Raw genomic sequence first — 10,694 nt, forward strand, 5'->3', positions numbered from 1 at the left:
ATGATTTGTCTCGCTCCCATGACGGAATTTAGGACAAGGATGGTTCAGTGAGATACAGTACATTACAGAAAATACTGCTCGCACACACAGAATGGTTTATAAAATGATTTATTCATGTTAACATAGCTGTTACACAGGGATTCAAACAGTTCCACAAGGCTTTAGGGGACTACAATTGAATGAATAGCAAAACAATAGTGGTCGAAATCTCTAATGACAATCACTGGACAGACAAACAGACCACCCTCTTTTCGGATGTGTACAAACCTGCGTTGAAAAATATTAAACTTGACACTTGAACTTGTGTTACAGCATTTGTTCCCATTCCAGTGTAATATCTCAAGAGACATGCAATGACAGAATTGAATTAACCCTGGAGAACCTACGGGGTCAAATTTGGCCCCTATAAATTCTGCTACTCAAATGCTACCCTTAAATCCCAAAGGGTCAATTTTGGCCCTAATCCTAAATTAGGATTAAAGCATTAAATATTTGGAAAAACGCCCATCTTGATGTTCAATGAACATATAGCAGTCATTTAATGTAAAATTTATCATTTTCCAAAGAAGAAAAGGGTTCTTGGGTTCTCCAGGGTTAAAAGTTCCCACTGTGTCAGTCAGTCAAGCCCCCCGCTACAGCGTCCACCCTCCCGCAACAGACATGCTTTAGTGAAAGAGTGGCCTCAAAGTGAGGATTAATCCAATGGGGAACTGCTAAGTATTTGCTGCCAGCATGCGTGCACCACTGGCATTCCCTGCAGCACGAAAACTAAGTGTAATTTCAGACGCTGTAACCGTACCACTTTTTTTTTAATGCTTTTATTTTTTTTGATAGCGCAGGAAAAGGAAACTAAGAATACCACCTGGAAACGAAATCTTCCTCAGAGGATAAACTTCCAGTTGATCGATGTAACGACTGAGGGTTCTGTCTCTAACTTTAGGAAAAGAGCGTAATACCATGTCAAGCTATCAATACTTTTCTACAGCTGAAATTGCACATACTGAAAGGCCAGGACACACACAAACCAAAGGAATGGAGGGTTTTACTTTAACAGGTCATCCTAATCTGTTTTGTCCTCCCCGCACCCCCCAATTAAATTTTTTCATGATTACATAATTACTTTGTTTCAGCAATGGGTTTCATTGGAAGAATGTTGGATTGGAGCAATAAGGAATGGCAGATGTGTAAAAAGTTTTTTTGTTTTTTTTTTCTTAATCCTTTTGTTGGAGGCCAAGGACTTCTAGTTCTCAGTTTCGCCGCCATCGCCTCTTTCTCCTGCTTCGCCTTCCTCGCCAGCGGTGTCTGATGTCCATAGCTGAGGAGAGAAAAAGACAATTTGCATTTAAAAAAATATCCGACTGTGCAGCTCAAAGGAAACATTGTAACTTAAATATCTTCAGACACTATCAATTTCGAACTACATCTGTCATTTTAACAAACTCCTTAGTGCTACTTTGTTCTGGTTATGTACAAATTATCACAGTGGGCCTTCCAAAGTTGAACATCGAATACACCCATTGGGAGGAATTCGCAATGGACATGGACAAATCTCTGGACCGCCACTGACAGAGAAGGAATCAGTATTTTTTTTTTTAACCGAATAGATCCAATGATTTGGAAGAGAAACAGAGGCAGATTAAATAGCGTCAACAACTACAGCCTTCCCACCTGGTTGCCGATGTCCAAAATGTAACCAAAACTCAAGCTCAAATTGAACTCTTCAATCATTTAAGGAAACATCGATAACAGGGATTCATTAAAACTACTGCAGTCTCCAGGATCGGCAAATATCTATCCAATTGTTCATGTCAGCCAAAAGGTTGTTCGTTATAAGTGGATGTCATTTGATACTGAAACCTAAAAATACAACGTTCACTGTAGAACTGCTTCAGGGATGAGAGTGGCTCGTGATGAAAAAAGGAAGGGGCGTGGCCAGGACCACTTACAAAAGTGGCACTAAACATGCTGCAGATAAAGTGCATTTAATTTACACACGATTTGAAATCAACAGAAAAAAAAAGATTGTTCACTATTCTTTCAAGTGAAAATTTGTGCAATGTTGCTTATACTTTCCTGGTGAGCACCAACATGCAACTTCAAATTTGCTGCTCAAAATCAAAACTAAAAAAGGAAACAAACTCATTCCCTGCCATATTTAAGATTTGTTCATTACTTGTATTCATAAAGTGTGTGCGTGTAGATGTGAATAAGTGTAAATGTGATAAAAAAGTTGATTCTTACTTCATACAGTGATAGTGAAGTCCCACACTGTTAACTATATATAGGTTATGAATGTATTTTATTATATAAAGTGGATGTCTATTTACAGTATATACAACAATATACAGTTTCATGAGGTAGAATACTTTATTTTCTCTTCATTTTAAGCTTTTTAGCAAGCGCTAAAAGCTTATTGGTCCTCCCCGTCTTTATAGCCAACTCCTCTTGTTTTTACACATGCTCCAGGCTGTCAAAAAGCGCTTGAGATCGAGAAGTTACTTTTCAGTAGAAATGTCCGTTTTCGGTGTTTCACTGAGGTTGCGTGACTGTAAAGCTTTCAATCCTCTCGATCCGTATAGAATGACATCGTCACACACTGTACAAAGAGCTTTACGGTGACAAGCTTTTTCACGTAATCGGACACAAGCACAATGGTTCCTCTTTACTGTTTCCTACTGGGGACACCATCAGCTTTCTATCCAATCAGTCCCATCGAAACGCGTTTTTCAGATCCGCATCTATCTGACGCACTTTAGCTTCGTCGCGAGTCTTGATAAAATTCGGCATCTGCGAGGCGGGTTTAGGAAGGCGAACATGGATTGGGTGTGATTTGCCGATATAGCGACCAATCACAACAAGTAAGACATTGGTTTTCGCCACAAAAGGTGAGTGTATTACAAACTACAAGACAAATACTCAATTACAAAGCACCTACTTGCTACTCTGCTTTTGCCTTAAAGCACAAATGATTTCCGGATTTTAAGGTTGTGATCGCCTAATAACTGGAGACCCAAGTGACCATATCCATAGTGCTTTACAACTCCACCTATTAACAGTATTTCAAATTTTTTATGCACCACACATTGGATCAAATAAGTGCGCGAGCTCCAAGCGGGAAATGTCTCGCTTCTGGGAATGGGGGCTCACACAGTCTTTCCCTTATAAAAAGCAAATTGTGCTAGTTAAGTTAGATGCCCGTGAACGTGCCAACATACACATCTAGTCTCATTTGTTGATTCCAAAGGGAAGGATTTAACCAGTCGATCGGACCACCCGTAGTCGATAAACCCTTGAAATGAGAAGAGGACACTGACTGTCAGATTGTCTCTGAGGAGCTGCATGATGAGGGTGCTGTCTTTGTAGGACTCCTCATTTAGTTGGTCGAGCTGAGCGATGGCATCGTCAAACGCCTGCAAGTAAAACAGGGAATGCAACAATTTGAATGAAGAAGGGGCCCAAACAGTGGAGAACAGTGTGAAGTTGTGCACAAACCTTTTTAGCGAGTTCACAAGCTTTTTCTGGAGAGTTGAGGATCTCGTAATAAAAGACCGAAAAGTTAAGAGCCAGACCCAAGCGGATGGGATGTGTGGGCTCCATGTCCGCCTTACTGATTCCAAACGCTTCTTGGTAGGCCTGCTGCGAGTTATCGATGATACCTGATGAATATACATGTTTCACATTCAAGAAATGGGCCATCACTGGATAGAAGCCCAATCATTGTATCCTAGGCTTTTGAAGGGTAGACAAATCAATCGGGGCCTATTGGGTGACATGGTGAATCAGTCAATCAGAAGGAAAAACGCTGATAGATCGAATCACAGCATCACAATCACAGAGTTTGTGCGGAAAGTTGAGTCAGCAACCACCCACTACTGCTCCAACTTCTGAAATGAGGCCGTTTCATCATTTCCAGCCAGAATTGAGACATACTATGATGCGTGCAATGTTACGTATGCAAAGTTATGAAGCAGGTCCTAATAATTCAAATATGTGCAATTCATAAAAGTTAAATGCAGTGACTGAGTGCACTTACTTTTTTTGGCATCCCCGCAGGCAACTTCAGCGAGGTATCTATAGTAATCCCCCTTCATCTTGAGGTAAAAAACTTTGCTCTCTTGTTGTTTGGAGTTCTGAATTAAATACTCATCCAGCAGCGACTATTGGAAGGGGAGAAACATTTGATTAGATGTAGTGACACTAATAGACATGGTCCAAAAAAACAAATCTAATGCTCCTCAATGTGATACCTGACATCAGGTAACAAATTCTGGAATGAAGGGGGAACATTTCCAGAAACACATTTGATCATAAAACAGGCTCGATAGCCTTCACCAAGAAGAAGCAAATATCAGGTAGGTAAGAGGTCTCGAAAGGTGGTCTCTTTAAGATGAAGTACTGTAAAAGTGCACTTTTACCATTATGACGTTCTAATTTTTATTTTACTACGACATGTAAAACAAAATGTATTTTCAGAAAATAACATTAGTAATCCATTCAAACATCGATTGCGGATTTTGGCTTTGAGTCCAGGCTTCGTGGCAGTCAGCAAAAGCTACAAAATTAAGACTAAATTTACAGACGGAATTCCCGTACACATCCGTGTAATGACGAGGCGCTGAAACTGTCAAAAAATCTGAATAGTCGCCTACCTCTGGTTTGGGGTTACAAACCTTAAAGTCTAAAGTTAAGACTCACTTCAGTTTCTCGTGTACAAGTGTGTGGCATGAGAATCAAAGCAGAAGGCACCACATTTCCAAACTTGTCCTTTAGCACCGAGTCTAATATTTGTGATGAAAGCAGTTTGTGCTGCCCACAGAACTTGAGACACAAGCCTCACCCTTGGGTCGCGCTTTTCATACAGGTGCCACACTGTGTGGCCCCTGGACATGGATTGATACCATCTCAAATGTGGAAAATTGCCATTCAACTTTAATATCAGTCTTTGGAACAGTGAAGCGGCACAGGGAGGTGGGGGGGGGGGACACATGTCATGAGGTCATCTTCCTCAGGCTTAAAAAAAAAGGGTTGGTGAGGTCGTGACTTTCACACTTAATTTTTATTGTTGAAAATCAAGCTAAGCAGTCATGTTTCAGGGCTGCAGACTCGTTTTGAGGGCATAAAAATAAAACTTATTTACACCAATACAACATGTATATTGTGGGGTGAAGTGTTGTTGCACATGTTTTAAGTTACGAGGGGTATCCCGTTCGAGGAGGATATGTGCAGGAATTAACTCGAACGGTGGCTTAAAAGTACAGTGGACCACACCTTTTTGTAGGAGATGGGGACCAGGGCGGCCCGCAGATCGTGAAAACCTGCGTATAATTGACTACCATGGTAACGGCATTATCGAAATTTTAATCCCCCCCTCCCAAAATAAAAAATAAAAAAATTTGCCTAAGTGGGTCTGTGACTGCAATGAGCATTTGACCCCCCCCTCCACCGAGAGAAATTAAAAATGTCACCTCATTCCCCCTCCAAAGGCAGGCATGACAAAACAATCTGAACATGTATAAATATCACATTGCCCGAGGTGGATGACAGCTTCAACACAAAATTATAACCTGTGATTGCCCTCTGGGAAATGTCATGGGCCTTTCGACGGAGATTCAAATGGAGAAAATGTCTCCTGCGACAATTAAAGCAGAGTGCAGATTAACCATCTGCAAACTACCATAAACTTCAAACCTAATGAGGAAAAAGGAGGTTTGGATTCTAAGCCTTGGCAGGAAAAAAGTGTCCTTGTCTGAGCCAAATCCCTCCCGGCAGCCACTCCCAAGTCAGATCCACAGGCCACTCTTGGCTTGGTCAAAACATGCACACGGCTCATGTGCTGAGCATTCCTTTCCCCTGCAAGCTGCACACAAAAGACAAGAGGAGGGATGCTCCCTTCACAGTGCTTTCACACAAAGCTCCGATTTCAGTCATCAGCCCTCACAAGAGTGTGCAAACAGCGCCGCCAGATATAAAATCTAACTTGCCGTGAGCACAACTCAATTCGCATGTCCGACAAGAATTGGTCTTCAGGCATGGGAGTTTTACATTTGAATTTGATAGTAATTGAGAGACGGCAGTTAGGGACACTATGAAAAAGTGAGGAGCGGAAAAAATGTGTTTTGTGCTGAACACAATATGTGAGTTGAGAATTGAAAAAAATTGGTCCCTTACATCAAGTTTAATGCACATGTGTAAAGGTCTGGAGGTGAAGTGGGGGGCCTCAAAACACCTTTTGTAGTGTTCGACATGATTGTGCCTGCTTGGTCTCAAAAGAAAGAGCGCGGCTGTTGGTCTCAGACTGCTGAGTTTACATTTCTGTGGGAATTTTTACATTCACCTGCTAAAATTCCGACTTTCAGGACATTACATTCTCCTAAATATTTTCCCCACATGTAGCCTTGACACTGCTTTGTACAAAATGTAACGTCACAAATGAATGAACATTTTAACTGTTTTACATTCCAAACAATTAATACGACATCCCCAGAATGCAAGACTTCTGAACTGGAGGCCATGAATGCCTACGCCATGCCTACATATTTCAAGATGAATACAGATTCAACTAATCTAGCTCCAAGCACTGTTCAGGCGAGCCACCGATAGTCCGCTCTGTAACTCGTGTCCATCCTCCCTGACAGCCAGCATGGTCTAAAAGAGATTTGTTTTTGGGAGAAAGAGAAGCCCTTAAGGTTTCTGGAAACGAGTTGAGGCCTGAGGAGAGACACACCCTTCTGCAACACTCAGCAGAAGAAACACAAAAGGCTGAGTCATTAGCTGGGAACATGCTTGCTTAAAGTGAACAGCCGTTGCGTCGTCTCAGTCACCCGCGGACATTACAGGAATCTTTCAACAGAACTCGAATCCACATTCAAGGCAGGATGGAAATAATGCAAAGCACAATCCCTGCTGTTGCGATAGATTAATCAAGAAGTGAAAGCGTGCTCCGCCCCCACTCATAGTCAATCCAGGCTCGGAAGTAGTTCAGATGTAGTCCAAAATCATTTGCTTAAAAACGTGGAAAGGTTTCCTGCTGAACTAGTGGAAACTGTGCATGTCAATTATTGCACATGTCTTGTTACATTAGCTATGGGAGTACACATAAAAAAACCCCACAGATTTACCAAGAAGGTTTAAGGTCCTGCGAGTGGTGTCCCAAAAGCAGTGGAATCCCTAAAGCCCCAAAACCATCATTGTGAGTTATCAAGCAAATCTTCCATGACTTCCGCTTCACAGGCATTCAAAGGCCCATATGTACAAGTGTTCAGATATTTTGTGACGACACCTCCATCACGACAAAAAATAAAGCGTGACAACCATGAAGCCAGAATGGTTTGAACTTGTAATTAATTCACATTTTTGAAATGTAAACAATCTGGAAGTCCTACAGCATTGGAGAACAGATAGGTTGCGACTTTCTATTAAAACAAAATAAATATGACTTTATCAGTGGCCACACACAGTGATGCAATAACATTGGTTCCGAAATTATTGATTCCAGAAAGGCATAACAATGACAATACTACCTTGTACTCCCCAGCACTCTTTTATTCTGACGAGCAATGCAAGCCCCTGAGGAATTGCGTAGGAATGTTAGCAAATCCCATCGCCAAGGTAAAACGCAAGAACTACATTTCAACACTGTGTTACAATCTTTCCGTGTCAATCATTGTCTTCGTGATCAATATTTTGTTGAAAGTAAGATTACATGGTGTTAACTGAAAAAAGTGGTGACTCGTGTTCTAGGACGAGCTGCACGTTTTCTTCTTCAATCAAGTTTAAACTGGTTCAGCAATGCAGTCATTATGTACTGGTGAAGCCCTTTTTGGGAGCGTTGACACAGTTAGGTGCCTTCATATGATGAAATCAGTATGATATTCCCTGTGTCCCTAATCCATCTTTCTACCTATTCTAAGAGATGTAAGCTCTAAAATAAGAGAAGCTTTGATGTAGGTGTACTTTTTTCACAAGTGGATGGCCCTCCATCTCTTTGCTCCTCTGAAGGGTGGGGAATCAATTGGGACTCCGGTATTTTAATTTATACATTTTGCCTGCCTCTCTGCTAATAAATAAATAAATTGCAGGCCACGTACCAATACGCTATTGCAGATGTCTTGCAGCTCACACTCCACTTTCTCCCGATATTCCTTGACCAGCTGCATCTTCTTCTCGCTGGTATCGGACTTGGCTTCGATGCTGGATAGCACCCTCCATGAGGACCGCCGGGCCCCCACCACGTTCTTGTAGGCGACGGACAGCAGGTTCCTCTCCTCGTTCGTCAGGTCGTCGCCCTTCTCCGTCACCACCTTCATGCAATCGGCCATGTCGTCGTAACGCTCGGCCTGCTCTGCCAGCTTGGCCTTCTGGATAAGATTTTCTTTATCCATTGTTGTTTTGAATATTTAATTTGGGTGCGATGGATCAGACAACACGGACGGGGCGAGCGAGAGTCGTGGACTGTGAACTGGGAGTAGAACAAGGAGTGGCGTTATTTCCACTGTGGCGTGACAGGCTGACAAAACGAAACTCTCACATATGGAGAAAAAAACGACCCTATTAAAAACCATGGAAATACTGTTGGTACAATTTATCCAAACAGAAAACGACGTAAAGGTTTTTAGTGCGTCGACGTCGCCTTGCGGTATACATTTTTGTTTTAACGCGATTACGTAACGGTCATTACGTGCAATATGCCGTGTTGGTGGACTGTCTCCTTATAAAATTGTATTCTAGCACCAAAATCGGAGCTCTCAAATGGCCAAACCGAGTCACGTCGGTACCGCGGCCCGGCCGCCACAAAGCTGTGTAGAGCCGTTAGCTAGCTACAAAGCTAGCCTAGAGAAGATAAGCTAACGGGCCACTCCTATCAATGAAAATGTGTCAACGAAAGCGCAGCTCACGAAAACAGACCCCGTCCGATTTTATCACACTTGCTATCAAAAAGACGTCTTGGACGCTTGCTATATCGAACAAAAAATTACCGAAGTATCTCACCTCGAAAGGTCCGAATTCGCTTCACAAATTGGTCCGATTCGATGGATTGGGCAGAAAGGCAAAGAACAAGCAGCAGCAGCTAGAATCCAAATGAACTTGATGAAAGGAGGGCGGATTATCTAGCGCGACTCTCCAATTGTAAATCGCTATCTCTTTTGAGTGACAGGTGATTTATGCGATGCCAGCGAATACGCAATGAGCGCGGGGGTGAGAGGCGGGATATGAAAGAGTAGTTTGACGGGCCGGGACGTTGCAGCCGCTGGTAGCACGGGGTTTCCTCCAATTAGAGCAAGGGAGGTGACGTCATATTGTTGCCACGGTGATATCGGTCCAATCGTTCCCTTCTTTGGCACGACATGTGGACAGGATAGGCGGGTGTGGCAGGCTATTTTATTCAGCTTTTATTTATATCATTTCTTCCTTAAAAATGAACATTCATTAGTATGGCGAGGTCAACAAAGTCTATATTATTTTTAATATACTTATTTTAAGCAGTAAAAAAGGCTGTTAAAAAAAACGATTCAATTCGTGATACATTTACTGTCAGTCTAATACAAATCGAAAACCTTCGTGTCCTAGCTGTTGTATTGGCTTATACCCCACCTTTAGTCATAGGAACGCACACTGACAAGCCACTGAATCCATGGAAAGGAGCTGGCATTTGAAAATTTGTAAACACATTACTTTTAGATGATGTAGATGGCACCATTGTGTGCTTTTATATTGTGGTTTTCTATAGTGTTGATGGTTTACAGCTATAATCTCAATGTGATACTGGTGGCATTAAGTGGATTTAGTCAAGTAAGTCCCAGTTGAATGCGCAAGTACCAAACTCACAGCTCGCCACGGGCTCATGCTGATGTGGTCTTGATTTAAACCTATGAGTACAGAGTGAAAATTTCAAATTTCCTCTTCTCCAAGCAGTCGCTAATGGTGTAGCGGTACAATCGCCTGACTTGTATGCGGGCAGCGTGGGATCAGCTCCCACTCAGTGACGGTGTGGATCTGAGTGTGAAAGGTTGTCTGTCTCTGTATGTGACCCGTGACTGACTGGCAACCAGTTCAGGGTGTAGTCTGCTTTTCGACTGAAGTCAGCTGGGATAGGCTCCGGCAACTCCCCGCGACCCTCTTCAGGAAAAGCAGTGTTGATAACGGATGGATGGATGGATCTTCTCCAAGACAGACCGCCTTCCTACCCAATGAGACATGAACATGGATACTTTCCAGCGCACACACTGTGAAGTAGGCCAGAGGACACAGAAAAGGCAACATTTGCTCTCAACAGGAAAGAACAAAAAGGCTAACATCCTGTATGCAACCAAAATGAAACTAGGCCCCACTCTCTCTCTCTCTCTCTTTTTTTGCTTGAACAGACTCACATTTGCCTTCCAGTCAAGTAAGAACTCTATTTCGGTCACTAGAAGCGGCATCCTCAGTTATAGAGCGTCTTGTCCACAGTAGGCCAGATGGCTAGAAATAGCAATATTAATAGGATAGGAAATCCCACGGCATCAGCTCTAGATTTGAGCCACTCCTGTTGATATGAGGGAGCAGGGGCCTTTTCTAGCCCATGCAGATATCCTATGTGAACCATTTAGATTTGAATCCTGAGCATTAAAAGTAAATGAAAATCAACTGAAAAACACAACACAGATGCTGTGCATCGAACCTCAACAAACGGTCTTAACAAAATTGCACATTTACAT

General features: G+C 42.4%; 1 protein-coding gene across 1 annotated transcript; it reads right to left on the reverse strand.

Moving 5' to 3' along the window:
- Positions 1–92: 92 nt before the first annotated feature.
- Positions 93–9,157, reverse strand: LOC127614810 (14-3-3 protein zeta/delta-like). Its single transcript, XM_052086231.1, has 6 exons — positions 8,989–9,157; positions 8,088–8,458; positions 4,034–4,157; positions 3,493–3,656; positions 3,315–3,410; positions 93–1,315 (listed from the first exon to the last, which is right to left on the reverse strand). Exons 2-6 carry the CDS (start codon positions 8,379–8,381, stop codon positions 1,241–1,243), a joined length of 753 nt encoding a protein of 250 aa, XP_051942191.1. The 5' UTR covers positions 8,382–8,458; positions 8,989–9,157; the 3' UTR covers positions 93–1,240.
- Between the last annotated feature and the right edge of the window lie 1,537 nt (positions 9,158–10,694).

The sequence above is a fragment of the Hippocampus zosterae genome, chromosome 14 (assembly GCF_025434085.1).
Source record: "Hippocampus zosterae strain Florida chromosome 14, ASM2543408v3, whole genome shotgun sequence".
In the NCBI taxonomy this organism is placed as follows: Eukaryota; Metazoa; Chordata; class Actinopteri; order Syngnathiformes; family Syngnathidae; genus Hippocampus; species Hippocampus zosterae.